Consider the following 23180-nt stretch of genomic DNA (forward strand, 5'->3'; position numbering starts at 1 on the left):
AATCCCAAAAAGATTAAGGAAAATATTTATATATGCAGTAGTAGCAGCTAGGATCGTTATTGCTAAAAATGGAAAGGGGACTCTGCGCCCACAAAGACAAGCAAAGTAAAATATTAGAATATGCTGAACTAGCAAGATTAACAGCAAGATTCCGAGACCATACAGATCAAATATTCAACAGAGAGTGGAATATTTATAGAGATTACTTAAAAGAACATTGTAATATTACCAATTCATTGGCAGGCTTGGATTGAGTTTCTGCTTGAAAACAGGAGAGTGTTACAGAACAAAATGATAGAGAATCTAGGAGAAATAAAATTAAGTGTGCAGTGAAAGGGAACTTAGGAACCATGGGGGGGGGAGGGGGCGGGAGAGACCGGAAGTCACATTGGAATTAGTAAAGGATGAAATTAATTCTGTGTCTTTCTTTTGGGCAGAAACTTGTCAGTATTTTGAGGAAGGGGTTCAAATGCATATTGGAAATTTAGGCTTATATGCATACTGGCAGTTTAAAACACTGCAGGGTTGCTTCCCCCTGCTGCATTTCAAGTTGCAATTTAACTTGGCTCTGTACACCAGAGAGGAGAGAGGCATGTCATCATCACGTGATGCAAATTACTTCATTTGTTTCCCAGCGCGCTGTGACCTCCCAAATCCAAGGAAGCTGTCCTCCGCCAATGTGCAAGGGATCTCTCCGCTTAATGTCTCAAACTTCAGCTTACGCCAAAACTTTTTAAAAATAAACAAACTTGTTGCAGCAGTCCAACATTAATCCTTGCCTTTCTATGTGTCAAACCTCCCCTCCCCCAAATGCAATTTAAAGCAGGCCTCTTGCATTTGCAGTTTAAAATGGGAACAAAGTAAACTGAAAGAAAAGACTTTGGTCACTCAAATGTATTGCTTCCTTCTGAATATTATGTTACAGTTTATTTCTATGTTGTCTGTCAGCCAACAAAGGTTTTGCACAGGAATACAGTACATTGAATTTCCGCTGTGCCCTTGGAATGCACTGAAGCGAGAATGGTCGCAATGTGCATCCCATTGTATGGGATTAGTGCCACCTGGTGTTTATTTCATGCAGTGCTAGTTCGTTCCTGCCCATTAGGGCTGATGCTAAATGGGCAGGCATAGGCAAACTCGGCCCTCCAGATGTTTTGGGACTACAACGCCCATCATCCCTAGCTAATAGGACCAGTGGTCAGGGATGGTGGGCGTTGCAGTCCCGAAACATCTGGAGGGCCGAGTTTGCCTATGCCTGATAAATGGGTGCTGTCATGATAACAGATTGTACAGGTTTGAAAAGGAGCTCTCTCCCCACCCACAACTTGGTCTTGCCCACCCAGAGATGCATTTTAAATCAAAGGACACATTCTACTCAGGTAAAAACACGCGGATTCCCTGACTGTCCGCGGGCCGGATTTAGAAGGCGATTGGGCCAGATCCGGCCCCCGAGCCTTAGTTTGCCTACCCATGGCTTAGCGGGCCCCAGGGCCCCCTTCCCCTATGTCTTGGGCTGTGGGGAGGCCGAGGGAACGCTCAGCCAGGAACTAGTACGGCAGAAAGGCGTGACCTTATCCTCGGAGTAAAGCCCCGTCGAGCACAGCGAGGCTCCAGTCGGGCGTCAGCTCGCACGAAACCTACGCGAAGACTGTGCTCGCAGCGCCCTCTGGCGGCAGCCGGAGGGGCAAACCGCGGCTTACGCGCCCGCCTTGTGCCTCGCTTTCCGAGCGCAAGCTCCGCCTGGAAGGAGGGCGGTCCTGGGCCAGGCGAGCCGGGCTCTTCCGCTTCCCTCCGCGCGCTCAGGAAGGTTTTGGAGGCCGCGGGGAGGAAGCCGGGACCGCAGCGCGCTCGGCCGCCGGAGAGGAGCCTGAGAGCGGACGCCCACGAGGGTCGGAAGGAGTCCTGCTGTCCGCTGTAGTGGTGGGTTGTTGCCACGTGGGGATGGGGGCGGGTTATGGCCAAGTCGACACGTGCAGCGGCCAGAGGTGGTAGCAACGTTTCCGAATGCTTCTTGCTGCCGGAGCAGAGAGAGCAGGCCGGGATTGAGCAGATCTCTTTAACAGGGAAGTTGGGCTTCGTTTTTGTTTAACTTGCAGAGAGCTGCTTTTTTCCTTTTACCCTCAAGGAAGCTTTCAAAGAGGCTCATCTCAGCTGCAACCCGAAGGAGTCCTTGCATTTTAAATTCTCGGAAGTGATTTAGTGCAGGAATGCTCAAGATTTCAGTGTCGGCAGATCTGCCTATCAGGGCCAGGTATAAAGAGCAGGGTGCGCGGCACCGTATTCTGAGTCTAGACTTCCGTTTTCCGTTCCAAATCCGAACGAAGATCTTTTTGCATAAAAAAGTCCACTCCTGGTTAGCTTTCTGCAGTTCAGCAACATATTTTCTGTGGGAAAAGCCATTATGTTTCTGCTGCTGAAAAATTGGGAGTCAGAAATTATTGATAAGCTATTGCCAATTACCCAGCGATCTCCCAGTAGATACTAATCCATGGGTAGGCAAACTAAGGCCCGGGGGCTGGATCCGGCCCAATCGCCTTTAAATCCGGCCCGCGGACTCAGCGTGTTTTTACATGAGTAGAATGTGTCCTTTTATTTAAAATGCATCTCTGGGTTATTTGTGGGGCATAGGAATTCGTTCATCCCCCCCCAATATAGTCCGGCCCCCCACAAGGTCTGAGGGACAGTGAACTGGCCCCCTGCTGGCAAAGTTTGTTGACCCCTGATAACTAATAAATTTTCTGCCCACTGTCTTGAACTAGTGCAGTCCCCTATTTAGTGAAGGAGTCACGCAGCCACAGTTTGCCTTGCAGCCTCTATCTCAAGTGCAAGGGACAGAGGTTGAGCAAACAAGCAGCCTTCCTAAATCTACTGCTTAGGTATTCTCGTTACTTTTTATCTATTATCCTTTATATGTTCTTAGCTTCCTGTTTTACCCATGTTTGTTTTAATTTTCGTCAGCTGCTGTAAGTCCTGCTTCTGGGAAGAAAAAAGCAGGGTTTAAATAAGTAAAGTTGATGATAGAACAGACATGGTTTAACATCGAGACGTTGCACTGATGCATTGAGACAGGAGTCAGATATACAGATGGGTTGTGACATGTCTTCTTGAGAGAGACAAGGGAAGCTTAAATATTGAACTTGACTAGATAGTGCACATTGTTGGCAGAGCCCAGGGTAGTGTTTTGTTGTTTTCATTCATTTGAATGGGGCTAGTCCAGGGAACCCCCTCCTGGCAGATTGTAGCCTATATGCAGAGATCTCACGAAACGCAGAAATTGAACTGAATTCACAGATCAGAGAGCCCAGTGGAAAGACACATTTCTAAGGTTTCTCTAGGAACACTCTTTTTAAAATTTAGGATTTAAATGTCCTTCTAAACGATACTAGCTTTTCCTCCTAGACTTTTCATTGTTCTAGTATATCGTGCATTATTTCCAAAATATAATTCCAAAATATTTCAGCATCAAATGGAAACACGTTTGTCGCTTACAACTTTTAGATCCTCGTTGCAAATTTTTGCAGACTCTCCTTTTTGTATGGCTAAGCATGTAGTGCTGGATATAAGCATGTTTTGTGCAAATGAACAGTTTATTTTGCAGTTTCAAGGCTAGGTAGAAGTTAAGAACCTAGCAGTGCCAAATATATTAGAAAAATATATATTAAAGAAGCAATAATGTGTTGGAATGGGGGATGCATGCCTATAGATGTTGTGTATATCTCTGGTTTAGTTTGCAGAATTTTTTTGCTGCTTTTTCATTCGCAGCTCAGGTTGGCAAAGCATACCAAGAGCATCAAAGATGTCCCTTCAGGCAGCAAAGGGATCGTCAGCCCGTAAATCGAAGCAAATGCCTGTAAAGACATCTTTGAGCAACCCGTATACTCTGCAGTGGAGCCCTGTGGATGGAGCAGACATGCACTACATATTGGAAGCCTTAGGAGATGTTATGAAAAAGACTGGGTTAGAAAAGGTAGAGACTCGGAGAAGGACGGAACCCTCTTCTGGAAAGAAGCAGGAGAAAGAACAATGCGATGGCCAGACCAGCGGACTTCAAGACGATAATTGCCCTGGAGATGCTAAAGCACATGGGTGGACAAACTTGCAAATCAGGAACCAAGTTGCTATCGGAATCAATGAAGTAACCAGAGCACTGGAAAAAAATGAGCTGCTTTTGGTGCTTGTGTGCAAGTCTGCCAAACCTGCTATGCTAACGTCTCACCTTATTCTGCTCTGCGCAAGCCGGGCCACTCCAGCCGGCCAGGTTCCACGTCTCAGTGAAAGCCTTGCACCAGTCCTGGGGTTAACGTCCGTCCTCGCCCTGGGATTTAAAAAGGACACCGATGCTTTTGCAGAGGTAGCCAAAACCATTATCCCGCGAATACCACATTTGGATGTGCCCTGGATTCAGCACGGAACAGAACGTTTGCTGGCCGCTGAAGATGCTCATCCGGCAAACTTGCAGGTGGGTGAGGGCACAGAGTCAGACCCGGAAGAGCGTTCTCCCAACCACAAGCGGAAAAGAGCAGATTGCAGCAGGCTTGCCTCTCCTGCTACAGCCCTGCAAGCACTCAAGGTTAAAAAAATAGTACCCAATCCAAACAAGCGAAGGAAGCTTCCCAAGACTAAAAAGCGCATTTCAAAGTAATCAATTATATTGGCTTGTTCCCACATTTATTTGCCTCTGTGTGTGTGTGTGTGTGTGTGTGTGTGTGTGTGTGTTTAAGAAGCCAGTAAAAGCTATGTAATATTAACTAGGCTTGCAGTTTAGAATATATACCAACATTACAAAATTCATATTTGTGGCAAGATATTCAAGCTAATAGCTTGGTACTGGACACATGTCATTATATAAAATCTAAAAGTGCTTGGAACAAAGCCTTTTTCTGGATTAAATGTAATTCAAAACAAAATAGTATGGAAGTGATAACGTTTATTCAAACATCCATCTGTGCTGATAGATTCAATAGCTAGTAATCTCTTTAAGATGCCGGAATCACAAAACATCTGCAAATTTGATAGCACAATGTTATCCTTTGGACACTTGCATTTGGTCAAATAATGCATGCAGAACTGACCCCAGATGCATTTGGCCTTTAATAGAGGAGTATTTTCTTTAGCATGTCAATCAGCCCAAATATCTGCAAGAAGAAAAGCACTTGGGATGCAGGTCACAACTGTTCTTGCAGATCCCACAATGCAGATTTCCTAAGCAGAGGTTACAGCCTTGCCACGTTCAGTTTAACAGCATGCTATTGAATCTAAAAACTAAAAATGCCCCTAAACAGCTAAAACGGTGGTGCAACTTAAAATGGCTGCTCAGAGGAAACTTGTTTCAATCAGCTGCTATTAATATTAATACTGAAAACAGGCAAGTTGTAGGGACAGTTAGGAGGCAGCAGCAAGAACCGGATATAGGATGTGTAGTTAAATTATTACCTATTTAGTCAGGTGCAAAACTTTGTGCTTGCAGTAGTTTGTGCTTAAAGGGTTATGGAAAGGCGAAATCACCACGTCTACACCAACTGTGCTTTGCTTTCTTACCTTTCTGGCACAAATACTTAATTTGTTGTAATTTTACTACATTTCTATTCTGCCTTTCCTCTGCCATGGAAACCTAGGTGGTTCCCCATCCAAGCACTGACCAGACCTGCTTGGCTCCAGCAATTTATTGGGTGATAATTGGGAAGATTGTTCTCAGTTGTCTAGTGAAGGAGAAAAACGAAGGGTTATAATTAATCTTATGAAGTCTTGCGTAGTTCTGAGGCTTTCCTCACTCCTACTTCCACACTAATTTCAGCTATTCAGTGTTATTTTAATGTGTCCCCCCCTCACACACACTTGTTTAACCAGTCATGTAAACTTATCCAGATCACTACTGAACATCTTCACCTTTGATTGAATCATGGTGCATTAAACTGAAAGCTTAGAGAAGCGTGGACTCATTTACAAGAGCTGTTCAACCTATACCAACTCACTGAGAAATCAATCTGGGGTGAGTCTAGCTTGGGAAATACATTTGTTTCAAGCAAGCAATGTCTATGCATGGCCTTTTTTTTTTTTAGGCTGGTTGCCATTATTAGAATTGAACAAGGGTGGATGGGTGGGAGGGAGAAAGAGACACATTATGGCATATTAGTTAAGGCTGGTAACAACCAAAAAAAGGTACTCGCAGGGTTCTGAACATTTGCATATAATAAGCACAAGGGACAGAGAAATCCTTTGTTCCAAAATCCAGGATATACTACTGCTACCGTAAGCAAATTTTACTTATTTACACAAACATACTTTTTGTTTAAAATGGACATTCCCCCCTTTTAAAAAAACAACAAATAGACAAAAGGAATATGTGCAATTTTGCAAAAGCCTTGAACACATTCAGTCGTAACATCTTGATAACAGTACTAAAATTCTTAAGTTTTTTATGTACAGGCTGCTCATAACTCTGCCACCGAAAGAAACCCCGAAAGGTTTTCCTTCTTCATCGCTGCAAGATTAATAGAGTAATATATAATTCAGGCAACATATAAACACCCGCACTAAACAGTGCAATACTCTTGAAGTCAAGTCAGTGATCTACTGAAGATCGAAGTACAAATCTGTAATTTTTTTTATTTTATTGATTTGGCAGCAAGATTTGGAGAAACAAATGCATTGATTTGGAGAAACAAATGCACTAGTCCAAGACCAGTGCATTTCCCGTACCACTCCACAGTTACAAAATACATCCAAGGTTTTCCATGTTTCCTAACAGACAGTCATAATACTCCCCAAGGATTTCCTCCTTCCGACGATGACATCCACGTGATGGAAAATAAGCAGAAACACTCAAAATCGGCTCCTTCATTTTGTTACATTGATAAATGTACACTACCACCACTTAATAAATAGAAATGCAGCAGTTCAGTCACATTAACAGTAAAGAATTTGTACTCTATTCCACTGCAATCGAGTTGGTTGTACAAAAAACAGTCTTTTACGCAGGGGAAGGGAAGGGGGGAAAAAGAGAGAACCCTTTTCCATCAAGATGCGAGCTAAGCGTTGGAAATTAAAGAAATGTGCTTTTATTTCGTTTCATCGACAAAACAGTAAAAGGTTCATGAGCTTTCTCTCTCTCTGGTCCGAGCTGAGCTGAAGGTGTGAAGGATTGGTCAGGCATGGGTCTCCTCACTTCCCCTCCGCGTGGCCCCAAGGTTCAAAGGATTATTTTAAAGTTCACCAGCCTTTGTGCTTCTCTCCTCTTGAACGGTGCCGATCCAAGAGCTTCCATCAGCCCAGATGATTACTTCCGAGAACTATAAATACAAGTGTTCTTCCTCATTATTGTAATACAAGACCGACCTAGAAAGACAACAGCGGGTTTGTTAGTGCAGGTAAGGGTAACAAATAAAAACACTGGTGAGGAAATCTCCAGCCCATTGGCTTCATTAGGCCCAGCACAGGTGCCAAGTTGGCCCAGGAGACAGTTCCTCAGAAACCATCATTGCCTGCCCCACCCCACCTGTTGAGCAGGTATGGATGTGGCTACAAAGAAACCACCGGGAGCTCCTATTGGTTCCTTTGCAAGTGGAAGTCCCTGTCAGCACCAATCAGCTGATTGGCACTGGCAGGGAGACCCGTGGGGATTGGCTGCACTAGGGAGTTCTCCCATGGGTTTCAATACAAACTGATTTGTACTGATGGAGTATGCCCCTTTAAAGGCATCAGATGACTGTCACTGGGAGCTGGCCCTTAGAGGTAGCTGTAAATGCACTCCAGCTGATCAGTGGTTCAAGTGATCCTCTTTGAACGCAGGTGTCAATCAGCTGACATCAGGTGAGTAACAGGGAGGCAGTCCATGGGGAGTGAGAGATAGGGACCCACTGGGCGGATCCAGTTCCCCACCCATTTTATGACTTGGCGCTAGAATGGGCTTTGTCAGACACACTTGTTGCTAACTTCTGGCCCTCCAGATGTTGCTGGACTCTTAACTCCCATCAGACCCAGCCAGCATGGCCAATGGTTAGGGATGATTTTACATGTAGTTAGTGATATCTGGTGAGCCACAGGTTAGCCTCCCTTGCCACAAGGTACAAGAAAGAGCAAAGTCACAGGGAATCTAGGTAATTCAAATCACTATAGACAACTCAGCCTCTGTGAAATGTGTTACCTTTTCAGAGTCCATGCCAGGACACCTCCAGTTATACAAGTAATACTGCAAGTTGCCGTCTCCGATACCAAACTTCAGTTTTTCCAGGAATGTTTTGTTTTCCATCAAGTCTAGTGCATTGAACACATCAAATCCTTTCTGGCAATATGAGAAAAAAAATAATGATTTTTTTTCCTAGTAGCGTTTGCATCAAGGTTACCTATAAAAGCGTGCTGTGCTTAGAATGTGATCCCATCATTTGGTACACATCCTGTACAGTAGGTATAGTGACCCCTACATTTCTTGCAACCCCCCTGCTGGCATGTCTGGGGGTTAGCTCCCCAATTCTGTTGCTAGTCACATGTATGTTGAAGCATGCAAAAACTTCCAAGTGGTGGGCAAGTGGAATTGAATTGATACCCAAACTCGCTTTGACTCAATGCACCACAGGCAACATTCAAGGTTCTGTGCCAAAGGAGTCCAGTTTGCAGAATCCTCACCCCTGACTAACAGGAGATAAGGAACAGGCACCTGCTTACATGTGACAAATGGCAAAGGTGTTTTTTTTTTTTTTTGCCAGCTTCTGACCTGTAGTTTGTGCAAGACAAAGTTGTTCTGGGCAAACCTGAAGCACGCTTGGCAAGCCAATCTATTGTTCATGAAAATTGTAATCAGACCAATATGTTAAGTCTTTTAATGATGGCAGGGGGTATAAAAAAAACAACTGACAGAGACCAAGAGTTGTATTTACTTTAACCGGAACTAAAATGACATCTACTGATGGAAAGTGTTACTTTATCATTAGTTTATATTTCATTTAGAGCTCTCTCTTTTTTTAAAAAAAAGTTTATTGAGGTTTTCAATTAAGTACTGACAAAACAGATAATGTGAGAAAACAGGGAAGTTCTGTTGCACAGCCTCAAGTCTTTGTGCTGACGGGATCAATGTGTCAAATACCATCCCATGGGCTCATTGGAAGGTACAGTGGTACCTCGGGTTAAGAACTTAATTCGTTCTGGAGGTCCGTTCTTAACCTGAAACTGTTCTTAACCTGAAGCACCACTTTAGCTAATGGGGCCTCCCGCTGCTGCTGCGCCGCTGGAGCACGATTTCTTTTCTCATCCTGAAGCAAAGTTCTTAACCTGAGGTACTATTTCTGGGTTAGCGGAGTCTGTAACCTGAAGCGCATGTAACCTGAAGCATATGTCACCCGAGGTACCACTGTAATAGGTTAAGAGCTCTTCTCTCTCTAGAGCCCTGCAATGAGCCACTGTTGCTGTGTCTTAAGTTTGGATCAAGACAATGATACGAAACGGGGAGAAGGAAAACTGCAATTTTACATTCACTTGTTTCTTCATCCAGAAGCAGCAGCAGCAGCAGCATGCAGGCAAAAAAAAAAGGTCTCTCTCAGAAAATAACAGACTTGGAATATGTGGGTGTATTGCTAATCCCCTGTCCCTCAGAAGGTGGTGGACTCTTGGAGGTCTTAAAGCAGAGTCTTGGGTGGCCATCTGCCATGGATGCCTTAGCCGAGATTCCACCATTGAAGGGGGTTGGACTAGATGACCTTTGGCAGTCCCAACTCTACAATTCTGTCTGAGAGCTGTTCCATACAACCCAAAGGCCTCCTGGGAGCTCAAGCACATAAGCAGAGGGTGCCCTGTTTTCTCCTGTGCCAAGAGGTGTGTCACACCAGGAGCTGTGTTCTCCCAGCTCTCCTGGCCACGGAAGACTTGGGAGAGGCAACCTTGTTTTCCATATGAGCAGCCCCAAGTGACCCGATGATGCCAGGGCTACTTACCAGCTTTGCTATAATGAGTGCATCGTTCATGAGATCCAAGAGAGGGGTTTCCGTATGAACATTGTAGAAGGAGTAGGCTGCTTTGAGGCTTTTGTGAACAGGGTGGTGCATGACCGTCGAAGGTAACGTGTAGAAACTCAGAAAGTCGGTTAAAACACCATTTGAACTCTAGGAAAGGAAGGGGAAGAAAAAGACACTACTGAGAAATCAAAGCGAAGAGACTCTATAGCACACTGGAGACGTAAGCAACTCAAGCTGGCTGGCAGAACTACAGGTCAAGAAAAACTACTGCAGCCAAGAGGTATTTGATGTGCTGAGAGTTTACAGCCAGCAAAATAAATACGGCCAGCAGCTCTGGCTTATTTTAGCCCTGTTAAACTTGTTTCGAAACAATCTCATGCTGATCACGATCTATAATGCCATTACTTTAGACCAATGTTTCCCGAACTTGGGCTGCCAGCTGGTTTTTTGGACTACAATTCCCATCAGCCCTGACCACCGGTCCTGTTAGCTAGGGATGATGGGAGTTGTAGTCCAGAAACAGCTGGAGACCCAAGTTTGGGAAACACTGCTTTAGACCAAGGGGTGGCTAACCTGTAGCTTTCCAGATGTTGTTGGACTACAACTCCCATCATCCCTGACCACTGGGCTATGCTGGCTTGGAACGATGGGATCTGGAGGCCAAAGGTTCACGCAGCTAGAACAAAGATGCTGAATGTGCAGGCTGTCCCCTTTATTACATTTATGTCTCATCTTTTTCCAAGGAACTTAAGGTAGCACACACGGTATGCCACCCCATTTTAAACCTCATGACCACCCAGTGAGCTTCGTGACTGAGTGGGGATTGGAATCAGGGTCTCCCCAGTCACTTCCTTCTCTAGTGTCGAAGTGCACAGCCTGCCATTTAAAAAGCAGAGCAGCAGCCTGCATAGCACAGCTATCCGTATTAACAGCAAGGCTCAAGCCCAGCAGCGTCAATCCATGCTGAGTTGTATCATATATTGCAAAAGAGTGATCTCAATTGTATGAGTGTCGGTCAAATTGGCACCTCAACACACAAGAAGGAGGTATCCACATGCTTGGGAGAACCCCAAGTTTTGCATACGTATGAAAAACCCAAGCAGGCACCCCTGCAAACAGTCCAACGAGAAGTAAATATGCTTAGTGGACATGTAACTCTGTAGAATGAAATACGGTGGTACCTCTGGATGCGAACGGGATCCGTTCCGGAGCCCCGTTTGCTTCCTGAAGCGAACGCAACCCGCGTCCGCTCGGGGTGCGATTCGCCGCTTCCGCGCATGTGTGTGATGTCATTTTGAGCATCTGCGCATGCACAAGCGGCAAAACCCGGAAGTAACGTGCTCCGTTACTTCCGGATTGCTGTGGAGCGTAACCTGAAAATGCTCAACCTGAAGCACATTTAACCCGAGGTATGACTGTACCTGGAATCCTCAACATGACCATTCTACACTGCAACATTTTGTTGCAGATCCCAGATACATTGTGCATATTTATTCTTATTTAAACAAAAGAAGAAGAGCTCCCAATTCCAAGTGGTAGAAGTAATCGTGATTATTATCAGGCCAATGGAGGCCAATCTGAAATCACCCAAGTTTTAGTATAGGCATATCCAGTTTTACTTCAAAGGAGAGAAGTTACCATTGCCCAGCTAGGACATAATGCTAAATCATAGTTTGAAGTTTTACATGCACAAGCAGCAGCAAATATTGGGACTGCACACTCCTCCTGCCCTGGTGAGAAATCAGAAGCACCTGCTTTGCTTTTAAACTACGCAGTGTCTCTCAATTACATCTACACTTGGGGAAATACGGTTTGATACGGGCTTCTTTGAACAATCCATAGTTTAATCAAGTTCAGATGTAAAAAGAAACTGTTTAGTTTAAAAGCAAAAGTGGATGCTTCTGATATCCACACAGCTGTGCTGGAGGAGAACAGGAAAAAATCTGAGCTTGAGGCTCACTGCTGTCTGTGCCCATAACAAAACTGGATTTTAATGTTGCACCTGAAAAGGACCATTGCCGGTTCTCTGGGAGAGACTTTAACAATTATTTTGAACAATTCAACACTGTCTTCCAGAACGAAGAGTTCACAAGTCAGCTGACAAAATAATAGATTAAAATGGAGATACAGGAGTTCCCAACGTAAGGGAAGAGCTTCTCACAGGCATCAGGTCCATCACTGTGAGAAATGGATGATGGACTAGATTGGCTTTTGGTCTGATGCAGCTGGGCGTTTCTGACATTCTTGATGGAGGCAGGGGACAGACTCTCTCTTACCTCTACAACAAAGGTATCAATAATGTGATCCTGAGGCAGAAACCAGTGGGCCACTTCTTCTTCGTCCATAACAGGAGCAAGCTTAAACTGCTTCAAGTAATTGTTGATTAATTCTTGCACCGCTTTAATGTCTTTTCGTTCCATTGGTCTCAAACCTGAAGTTTTTGTGGCCTTGTTATAACGAAAGAGGTCAGAGATTAAAAAAGAGAGAGCTTACACATTAAGCAGAAAAACAATGCTAGGGCATTCAGTGAGGAAAAACTACTGTGCCTATCCTCTAGATTACTCGGGTAGGCGGAAGACAGATCGGGGTCTTCTGAGAGATCTCTGGGTGTTTTATGGTGGCTTGGCAAGAGAACAGCGACAACTAAAACACAGTCTCCCCCATTATGTTGCTGATAATGCTGGGGTGGGCAGACCAGAAGTGAATTTTTGTGTTTGGGAGCTGGGTTCTGGTACTGGTCCAAAATTCCTGGCTGAGCTTGTGCATGGAGAAACTCTGTTCCTTAGCTTATTGTCCACCCAGCAGAGCTGCTATTTTGCATCATGCTTTGGGTGGTGGATCTCAGGTTACCAGTAAAATCCAAAGCACATCCTGTAAGCCTGAAGTTTGCCCACCCCTGCTATCGAATGATAATTTGCATAACTCCCAGCAAATTCAACACCTTCAAGGAGACACCAACCAGGCAGGAAAGTCATCCTTCATGAACCTCTGCATGTGTACAGATGTTTGGGCAGCAAAAAAAATGACCCCAGTCTTCTGAGTACCAAGAGGGACTTCGTAGATACAGGAAAATAAATAGTGGCTTCAAGAGTACTGTGTTCCAAGCCTCCTTATGGCCTCATCAGATTTTACAGAAAAACACAGGGCTCTGTGTTGTCACAGCATATCTGCCACGTCTTCTCTAATGCTTAATGGGGGCATAAGGAGTATGGAACAAAGCCTGCCTTTAAAACAGGGATGGGGAACCTCTGGCCTTGAAGATGCTGCTAGACTACAGCTCCCATCATCCTTGAACACTGGCCAAAATGGCAGGACTGATTGGAATTGGAGTCCAACAAACATCCGGGAGGTTCACAGTCTGTGGTAGACTGCGGGACCCCTCCCCCACAAAAAAAACTCAACAACTTTGGCTCCCTAAAAAATAAAAAAAAGCTCAACAACTTTGGTAGATCACTGCCAGTTTTTTTATAGTGGGAGTAGATCACAGTCTCTTGAAAGTTGGACATGCCTGGTATATGCCATTAGTACATTCAACTCTACAACTCTTTGAAAGCCTCTTCCTAACCAGAGTTAACTATTTCCACATCTCTCGAACATTCCTGCCTTCCCAAAATGAAAGCCTGCCTTGTCAAGGATTGACAAAAGGCTATTTGGGGCCCCACTGTGAGGGTGCTGTGAACAGACACAATGCTTACATCAGGAAGTCGGTAAAGCTTCATCGTTCTCTGTAAAGTCATATTCCTACTCAAATGAGAAAATTTCACCTCTACCAATTTTCTGGGATTCAGGGATCGATGCCAATACCTAGAAATGTTAATATATATATATACATATTAATTTTATTTATTCAAAATATTTCTTACTACCCCTCTTCACTGTTACAAACAGGATACAGCACATTTTTAAAAAATACAACACCTAATAAATAAAATTTATCTCACTTGACCTCAGTCCCTGAACTGCAATCCCTGCGTTTCATTATAAATAAAATTAAATTCTTAAACTAAATTATCCAATTTAAGGCAAGTTATCGCTCCACTGCTTGGGACAAGACCTAGAAAAGAACCGATTTTTTATACGCGGAAATCTCATTTCGGTCTTTGAAATGTGTTTCCATGCAAAGCACCCACAAAATTTAACACTGACAACTAATATCATAAGCACAATCTACCAATCTACTGAATTAATTTGTTGCTTTAAGGTATGTGCTCCCCCCCCACTCCCTTGACACTGTGACTAGCCCAAGGTCAGCTGTGAACTTTATGGCTGAGTGGAGATTTGAACTGTGCTCTCCTGGGTTCTAGACCAGGGGTCAGCAAACTTTTTCAGCAGGGGGCCGGTCCACTGTCCCTCAGACCTTGGGGGAGAGGTGGACTATATATTTTTTTTGTGGGGGGAATGAACGAATTCCTATGCCCCACAAATAACCCAGAGATGCATTCTAAATAAAAGGACACATTCTACTCATGTAAAAACACATTGGTTCCTGGACTGTCCGCGGGCCAGATTTAGAAGGTGATTGGGCTGGATCCAGCCCCCGGGCCTTAGTTTGCCTACCCATGTCCTAGACCAACACTCTAACCTCTACACCAGGCTGGCTGTGGGCAGGAAAGGATAATGCAAAATTTAAGAGCACAGTGCATTCTACTTCATCTTCCATTAACTGGGAATGACAGCTGAACCCGCAGCCCACTAAATCTCCCTTTGCGGCCTCACACTGACACCATAAAGTGATTCACCTGCAAGATGGTTTTTCTTAGCAGAAAGATGGAGAAAAAGAAATGGAGGCAATAGCATATATTGAGGCAATACTGACCGTTTTGAACACTGGGCACGAAAAGGTGGTTTCACTGGCTCAAAGTATTCTAAATCGTATTTCCGATTTCCAATGCCCGTTCACTGTTCCAGCACCAATCCCCTCTTTTAGGGATGTTCCTAAGCCAAGGGCCTTTGCTTAATAATCCATACTGTGCGTGAGTTATAGGCTGCACATACAGCCTGAATGCTCTCGCTTTGCATGAACAGGCAAACAAATCAGTAAGGAAATGGCTTAGTGTTACAGCCAAGTCTGGGATTGTGGTTGGTTCCTCCCTAACAAGCCAGGATCACTAGTTAAGACTTAAATCAAGGCTTGTGGCTGGCTTACCAATCCTGGCTTATAGAGGGATAAACAAACCACAATCCCTGGGTTTGGACGCTACATAAAGCTATTCATTCCTCTTACTGAATTATTTTTACCTGCTTGTGCACAGCGAGGGATTTATCATTAAACTGGAAACTTAAAAAAAGCAAGATGTGTTTTGAAAGCTGCATGTATAAACCCCACACCACCACCACCACCTGCAAGCTTTTGGAAAAGCAACCTTATCTCAGGAAAACCCTTTGCTTACCTGCAAGTTGCTACAGGTTTGGGAAGTACCACTCCTGCAGTGTAAACTGCCTGGAAAATCCCTTCCAAGTTTACTCTCCTGGTTATTTCGCGAATCAGGACCGGTGCTACTCGCTTAGATCTCAGTTTTTTATGGACACACAGAAAATTAATTTCTACCATTTTCTTTTCACTGGGAATAAAAAGTTATAAGCCACCACTTATTTTTTAAACAACAACAATCCAAATATTCTCTAATATTCTGCCTGTGGTGCAGAAATGTAATATAAACCTTTGCAAAGATAAATAAATGAGAGTTGATGCCTGCAAGGTTCACTTCCTCTTATGCTGCCATAGTAATGCAGGGATTTGCAAGGAGGCAGGAGAGAGAAAGCGAGGCCATAAGCCTCACCTCCTGATTCTGGGCAAATCAAAAGAGCATCCCAAGTAGGCTGTTGCAGAATGTAAGGGAGTTGAGGCCTCTGTCTGTAATTCAAGCACTGATGTAATGTGCAAAAGATGCAGCTGCAGAACTAGGAATCACAAGCTCTTCTCACGATTAGAACTTCCCATGTAACCTTCTGCAAAATGCCCTTTTCACATGTTACATGGGAAGCATAATTCCCTTGTGCTCCCAGCTTTCACTGCCTCTCTCCCGGACCCTGTGATCATCCTCTGAGGCCCTTCTTCGTGTGCCTCCTCCACGAGAGGGTCCAGAGGGTGGCAACACGAGAAAGGGCCTTTTCTGCAGTGGCTCCCCATTTGTGGAATGCTCTCCCCCTAGGGAGGATTGCGTGTGGGGAGCCCAGTGCCCCAGTGAGGATGCAAATCGCCCCCTCCCTGGTCATCGAATAGGTCATTTGATAAGTGGTTAAGAGGGCAGTAACTTCCCTCCTCAGCGGATCTACACAGATCTGCTGAGAAGGAAGAAGCTGTGTGCTATGTGTGTGTACCTGTAAATGTGTGTGTACAAGTGTGTGGGGGTGACAACCTCTAGCCTGTAGTACAGTGGCTCCAACAGTAGCTGTTGGCCACACCTCATGGGGTGGCCAAGGGCGAACGCAGGACCTTTGGACCAAAGGAGTTGAGCCTTTTAAAACAACGAAGAATTCAAAGCTGGCTCCGTTCAGCAAAAGGAATGCTCGATTATTTCGAGAGAGAGAATATTCCAATGGTACGTTGGCTGTTTCTTATTGGAAGGAATGTGTTCTTTGCAGACCATGTACCACCATATACCATTTAACACACAAGATCACATTTCTTAAATCCTGCCTTCCTCCAGCTGTATAAACAAAACATGTTTTGGAAATAATTTGCCAGCAACTTCTCTCTGGAACCCTCTTTCCTGGGGAGGTGCACTTGGGACGATTCCCTTAAAAGGTTTTTGTTTTTTTTTGCACGGCTAGACAAGTTCTTCCCTTATTAGACAGACCTTTGGACTGTAAACATCTGGGTTGCTGCTGTATACTGGGGCCTTCTGACTTTCAAAAACGTTTTCGAAGCACTTCATATTGCTGGCTTAAGGGTTTGTGTTTTTCATAGAATCATAGAGTTGGAAGAGACCACAAGGGCCATCGAGTCCAACCCCCTGCCAAGCAGGAAACACCATCACAGCACTCCTGACATATGGTTGTCAAGCCTCTGCTTAAAGACCTCCAAAGAAGGAGACTCCACCACACTCCTTGGCAGCAAATTCCACTGTCGAACAGCTCTTACTGTCAGGAAGTTCTTCCTAATGTTTAGGTGGAATCTTCTTTCTTGTAGTTTGGATCCATTGCTCCGTGTCCTCTTCTCTGGAGCAGCAGAAAACAACCTTTCTCCCTCCTCTATGTGACATCCTTTTATGTCATATTGCTGGCTTAAGGGTTTGTGTTTTTAAATGTAGGGCGTTTTGATGTAGACCATGTAGACCTTGCTTTTAAGCACTAGCCTGGTAGCTCTTGGTGATCCTGAATTCCACCCAGGTGGATATGCTGAACACCATGTAGACCAGGGCCTTGATGGACATCTTGGGTTTTGTTCCGAACTATCACAAAATAGAGCAGTATCCCACTATTTTGAATAGTAAGAAGTTGCCGAGGTGGACAGACTTGTATCGAGGACATTCCCAATAAACGCCAAAGCTGGAATCTTTAAACGGGACTTCAGCTAGTGTAACTGTATACTGGATTTCGACCTAAGAAAACACTGAACATCTTTCCAACATGTCCCTATCTGCCATTGATGAAACTGATTTTTAACAACATGCCTAGCCGAAACTGACATCAGATGTGGTCAGGACTTACCTCTCATAAATCCGTATGTGTGCAGGAATGGCGCTTATGAACCCTACCAATTTTCTATTGGATGATACTCTGACACCACAATGCCATTGTGGAAGCCAGCCTGGAGGCCGCAGAGCCCTGGAAAGAAGAAAACCACAGGTTATTATTGTTATTTACAAAGAACCTAACAGCTTTCTAGGCACTGTTCTGAGATATACATTTAAAAAAAACAGCAACCCCTGCCTGCAGACTTGTTATGCAACAAGACATGACACAGAAGGAAAAAGAGTTGAGGAGGGATGAGGAAAACAAGTACAGTCAGGTACTAATTTTTTTCAAAGGTTACTACTTGGAAAAGCATGGAATTTTGTTACTCACCACAAGAGAAACTCTGGTGAATAGTCAAATCTAAACATATTATCATCATCTTCTACATAGTTTTCATTTAGCAGCATGTACAACTCCTTGAGCTGAAAAGGAATTAAGGGGAAAACATTAATCCCAATGCACTAACTAGAATTTTGCACTGGACTCTGTAGTCCAGTGGCTCAAAGCCCATAGTAGTGCTGCATTTACTTCCACAACCTGTACAAAACTGCCCTAGTGCCCAAGTGCATCTGTGCACATAAAACATGCCCAGCAGCGAAATATATGGGCCTCCCCAGCTTGTGTTTTAAGGACTGTAAGTAGCTCTACTTACGACTTCGGCGTTGCTCAGGTCCAAAGTGTCCCATGTGAAACCCTGTGGCAAAGAATATGGCTCTAGGCGGATGTTGTCCTTATCGGGCTCAATTGCGCCGTGAGATGTAATAACTTCACCTAGTTCATAAAAGAGGAAGAAGCGGGGAAAGGGGGGAAATTTGCATTGTGTGTAGCTTACAGGCATGCTTCTGAAAATCCCCACTTTTAAGGGAAAAGGGGAAGATTTACGGAACGAATATGAAGTGAGAATATTACACGTCATAGTAAAGAAAACTTCAGGTTGCATTCTCCCAGCCTGCCCTCAATTGCTCAAGTCAGTCCAATGTACTGTATCTTGATTGGTTACATCAGCATAATCACACTGAGTACACAATTTCCCTGGATGTCACTGGTCAGCCTGTCACTTTTTGCCTCTTTTTGCTGAATGCTATAATGCATGTTTAATTGTTTTTTTTAGCTGTTTCTATTTTAGCTGTAAGCCGCCTTGAGTGCCTGTCAGGGGAAAAGGCGGGATATAAACAAAATAATAAGCATGACTGCTCCTCAAGATCACTTCAAATGCATATTCAAACCCCAACAGCAGACTCATGGCTCCCAATTAATGGAGTAATAATTTTCTACGGAATGGTGGAGGCTGGGAATTCAACACCCACTGGTATGACTCCTGCATGTCTGTCAGAGGAAAGGTTCCCGTCGGAAATTATATACTCTTTAAAAAAGCAGTTTTTCTTTAACTGGTTTTATACTTCTCATTTTACAGTCCTTACTTATCCCTTTTCTCCTTTGACATTTCATCACAAATCCAATTAAGCGTAAAAAAGACCAGACAGAGGAAAGGGTTAAAAAGCAGGGGTGGGACCATAGAGCTACAGTTTCCAGAGTGGTCTAACAATTGATCCTTCTTCCCAGGGAACTCTGGGAATTGTATTTCTGAGCTGGACCATAAAGAAGGCTGATCGGCGAAGAATTGATGCTTTTGAATTATGGTGCTGGAGGAGACTCTTGAGAGTCCCATGGACTGCAAAAAGATCAAACATCTCCATTCTTAAGGAAATCAGCCCTGAGTGCTCACTGGAAGGGCAGATCCTGAAGCTGAGGCTCCAATACTTTGGCCACCTCATGAGAAGAGAAGACTCCCTGGAAAAGACCCTGATGTTGGGAAAGATGGAGGGCACAAGGAGAAGGGGACAACAGAGATGGTTGGATAGTGTTCTCGAAGCTGCCAGCATGAGTCTGACCAAACTGCGGGAGGCAGTGGAAGACAGGAGTGCCTGGCATGCTCTGGTCCATGGGGTCACGAAGAGTCGGACATGACTAAATGACTAAACAACAACAGGGGGAATAGAGGCCGCCCAACTGCTCTCAGTACCCTTAACAAACTCCAAGGATTCTTTGGGGGAAGCCACAACTGTTCAAAGTGGAATAATATTCCTTTAAATGTTTAGTGCAGAGGAGGCCTGTGTCAAAGTAGGCAGATATACCGTAAGTTGTTGGTTTTTTAAGCCGTGACTATATCTGAGGAGCAGCACCTGATGTTAAAATTCATCCGCTGTTAAGCTTTCTCTTTTCCCTTCTGCCTCTCCTTTGTCAACTCCCCCAGGATCCCACTGCAAGCTCGCAGAAACGAATCTGAGCTCTCTCCTTTCTGCTGCCCCCTTCGCTTAGATTGCTCTATTAAGTCCCATACACAGCGAAAGGATGATAGGGGCCGTAGAACTGCTAAAGGATCGTAGGTACGTATCCCACTTTCTGACCAGCGTCCCCCAAAGTGGGGCGGAACGGGCAATGCAAACATGGCTGCCCTCCTCTCTCTCTGCTGGTTTATCGGGTGCCTTTTTGGCATCCTTCCCCAGAAGTTTCAACCTCCGATTAGACTGGTTTTTAATGCTGCCGATACACTTGCTTCTTTGTGTTGACCTTTAAAGCCCTAAATGGCCTCGGCCCAGTATACCTGAAGGAGCGTCTCCACCCCCATCATTCTGCCCGGACGCTGAGGTCCAGTGCCGAAGGCCTTCTGGCAGTTCCCTCATTGTAAGAAGCAAAGCTACAGGGAACCAGGCAGAGGGCCTTCTCGGTAGTGGCGCCCGCCCTGTGGAACGCCCTCCCATCAGATGTCAAAGAGATAAACAACTATCTGACATTTAGAACACATCTGAAGGTAGTCCTGTTCAGGGAAGTTTTTAATGTGTGACATTTTAATGTATTTTTAATCTTTGTTGGAAGCCGCCCAGAATGGCTGGGGAACCCCAGCCATATGGGCGGGGTAAAAATAAATTATTATTATTATTATTATTATTATTATTATTATTATTATTATTATTTTATTATTATTATTATTTCGTTCTGGTTGTTGTTGCACTAGGATTTCACACGGTTGCTTTACAAGGCAGGCTGCAAATCGATATATTCAATCAGTCAATCAGAATACTTTCATTATCCCGGTCCCGGCTACAGACTTACTAAGCTTGGGTACAGGCTGTGTATCCCAAAACTGGTATTTACGTTTGCTCGCCTCGTCAATGTTCTTTGCTGGGCCCTGACATGCTGACAGGAGCTCCATGGCTCTCTGAATATCTTGCAGTTTCTGCATTGGAATGGCTGGATTCTGCAGGGAGAGAGAAAGAGAGAGAGAGATGCAGAGTCAATTAGGGTGCATCCAGATGGGAATATTGCATTAGTTTTCCTGATTAAAATGCTAGGACTTCTGTCCTGTGTTCTAAGGTCCCGATCTCACTGCACACTACCTGTTGTGCTATGGAACTGTGGCTTCCTGACCGATATATCATGCTGAATTTCACTCGCACCAGTAGGTGTGGTGTGACACAACAACAACTGCCACTGGGCAATGTCACTACCCCTCCACCCTTTACACACATGTGTGTGTTTCTCTTTGCCCGTGATAACAACAGGGAACAACAATATATGCCGGGATAGAGCTCCAAATTTCATCACTTCTCTCCTGTGATTTTCCAGGTTCAAGGGGACTACAAATGGATCCCACACCCCACCCCTTGGAATCAAACAACAGGAAATGAGTAGTAAACTCATGCTATGTTGCCTTAGCTTTCCGGAAGTGGCTTTCAGGATTGTGTGAAAGCTCAAATATATTGCAGGAATTAACAGTTTTACTTTTATCACATGGTAACTTTTATTATATATGAATGAATTAATGCCATATATTGCACTTGCTCTCGTCTAGATAATTTCTAACACTGCCTGCAGGTTCCCCATCCAGAAATGGCTGGCCTGTCTTGAAATTATTCTCCTCTTTCACTAATGTCTGGAACACTCTGGAGCAGAGATGGCCAGTGGGGTGTCCTCCAGATGCGGTCAGACCTCAGCTCCTATCAGCTCCACAGTCATGGCCAATGGTCAGAGATGATGGGAGCTGTGGTCCAGCAACATCAGTGGGTGGGGGCACTCCATTGTCCACCCCTGCTCTAGAGATGCATTGGGTTCGATCCAGATTTATGATAAGACTTTTCCTAGTATCACAGAAAGAGTGGGGGGGGAGTGGTTTTGACCAATGTAATCTTCCCCCAGAAGCCCCATGGAAAGCTGCTCTGGAGGGTCAGATAATGCCCTGGAGCACCAGGCGAGGTGGGCTTGGGGGATATTTGGTTGGCTGCTGTGACAGGTAAAGGATAAATGTAAAGATAAAGGACCCCTGGATGGTTAAGTCCAGTCAAAGGCGACTATGGGGTTGTGGCACTCATCTTGCTTTCAGGCTGAGGGAGCTGGTGTTTGTCCACAGACAGCTTTCCGGGTCATGTGGCCAGCAGGACTAAACTGCTTCTGGTGCAACGGAACAACATGACGGAAACCAAAGCGCACAGAAACGCTGTTTACCTTCCCACTGCAGCGGTACCTCTTTATATACTTGCACTGGTGTGCTTTCGAACTACTAGGTTGGCAGAAGCTGGGATAGTTCACTCCACAGTTTCTGCTTTCTTTTAAACAAACTTGCCAAGCCTTTCTATTTTTGAAATTTTCAGCTCTTTTTCTTTGCATCTACATTTGCCCTAAAGAGATGTTTGCAATACGAATATTGCAGCACTGGGTTTACAATACAAAAACTGGGCGCAGGAGCATTTTATCACCTCCCAACCTCCTGCTTTCCAGCCGCTGACCAAAGCAAATAAAGGTCAAATGGAAAGACAAAGTAAATGTAAAAAAAGATGTCAAAAACTCTCTTCAGTTTGGGCTTATTAAATTTATATGACTTCTCATGACAAAAAAAAAGACCTAAAGTGATTTACAACCAGGATAAAAATACACAAGCATATTAATACTGTAATATAAACTGATTTATGAGAAGTAGTGATGGCTACCACCTTGAATGGCTTTAAACGAGGAATAATAAAAAAAAAGGTAATGGTAAAGGTAAAGGAGCCCTGGACGGTTAAGTCCAGTCAAAGGTGACTATGGGGTTGCGGCGCTCATCTCGCTTTCAGGCCGAGGGAGCCGGTGTTTGTCAGCAGACAGCTTTCCGGGTCATGTGGCCAGCAGGACTAAACCGCTTCTGGTGCATCAGAACACCGTGATGGAAACCAGAGCACTCGGAAACGCCATTTACCTTCCCACTGCCGCAGCAGTATCTGTTTATCTACTTGCACTGGTATGCTTTCGAACTGCTAGGTTGGCAGGAGCTGGGACAGGGCAACAGGAGCTCACCCCGTTGTGGGGATTTGAACCGCTGACCTTCCAATCAGCAAGCCTAAGAGGTTCAGTGGTTTAGACCACAGCATTACCTGCGCCCCAATAATAATAATATGCCGCCCATATCTTATTTCTCAATACCATATTATTTAAAAAGAGCCATTTGAAACCAAACACCATTATGCAAAAGGCATCAAACGAAGACAGCAATCTAAAACCGGCAGCTAAACATAGTATAAAATG

The 23180-nt window shown here is 44.5% G+C and overlaps 2 protein-coding genes across 5 annotated transcripts in view; one reads left to right on the plus strand and one right to left on the minus strand.

The window, feature by feature from the left end:
* The first annotated feature begins 1764 nt into the window (after positions 1-1764).
* On the plus strand, positions 1765-4907 carry RPP38 (ribonuclease P/MRP subunit p38). Its single transcript, XM_083578887.1, has 2 exons — positions 1765-1920; positions 3763-4907. Exon 2 carries the CDS (start codon positions 3797-3799, stop codon positions 4640-4642), a length of 846 nt encoding a protein of 281 aa, XP_083435013.1. The 5' UTR covers positions 1765-1920; positions 3763-3796; the 3' UTR covers positions 4643-4907.
* Positions 4908-23180, minus strand: part of NMT2 (N-myristoyltransferase 2) — a 36767-nt gene continuing 18494 nt past the window's right edge. For 2 of the 4 annotated variants that reach the window (XM_083578650.1, XM_083578652.1), the window contains exons 3-12: positions 20739-20883; positions 18277-18395; positions 17955-18046; positions 17598-17714; positions 15335-15505; positions 13640-13748; positions 12221-12391; positions 9924-10091; positions 8144-8281; positions 4908-7335 (exon numbers count right to left, since the gene is read on the minus strand). In XM_083578650.1, the coding sequence (XP_083434776.1) occupies positions 7315-7335; positions 8144-8281; positions 9924-10091; positions 12221-12391; positions 13640-13748; positions 15335-15505; positions 17598-17714; positions 17955-18046; positions 18277-18395; positions 20739-20883 (1251 nt within the window). In that variant the 3' untranslated portion in view covers positions 4908-7314. The remainder of the gene's footprint in view (positions 7336-8143; positions 8282-9923; positions 10092-12220; positions 12392-13639; positions 13749-15334; positions 15506-17597; positions 17715-17954; positions 18047-18276; positions 18396-20738; positions 20884-23180) is intronic. The other 2 variants (XM_083578653.1, XM_083578651.1) reach the window with 1 other exon arrangement.

The sequence above is a fragment of the Podarcis filfolensis genome, assembly GCF_964270895.1.
Source record: "Podarcis filfolensis genome assembly, chromosome: 12".
Taxonomy (NCBI): Eukaryota; Metazoa; Chordata; class Lepidosauria; order Squamata; family Lacertidae; genus Podarcis; species Podarcis filfolensis.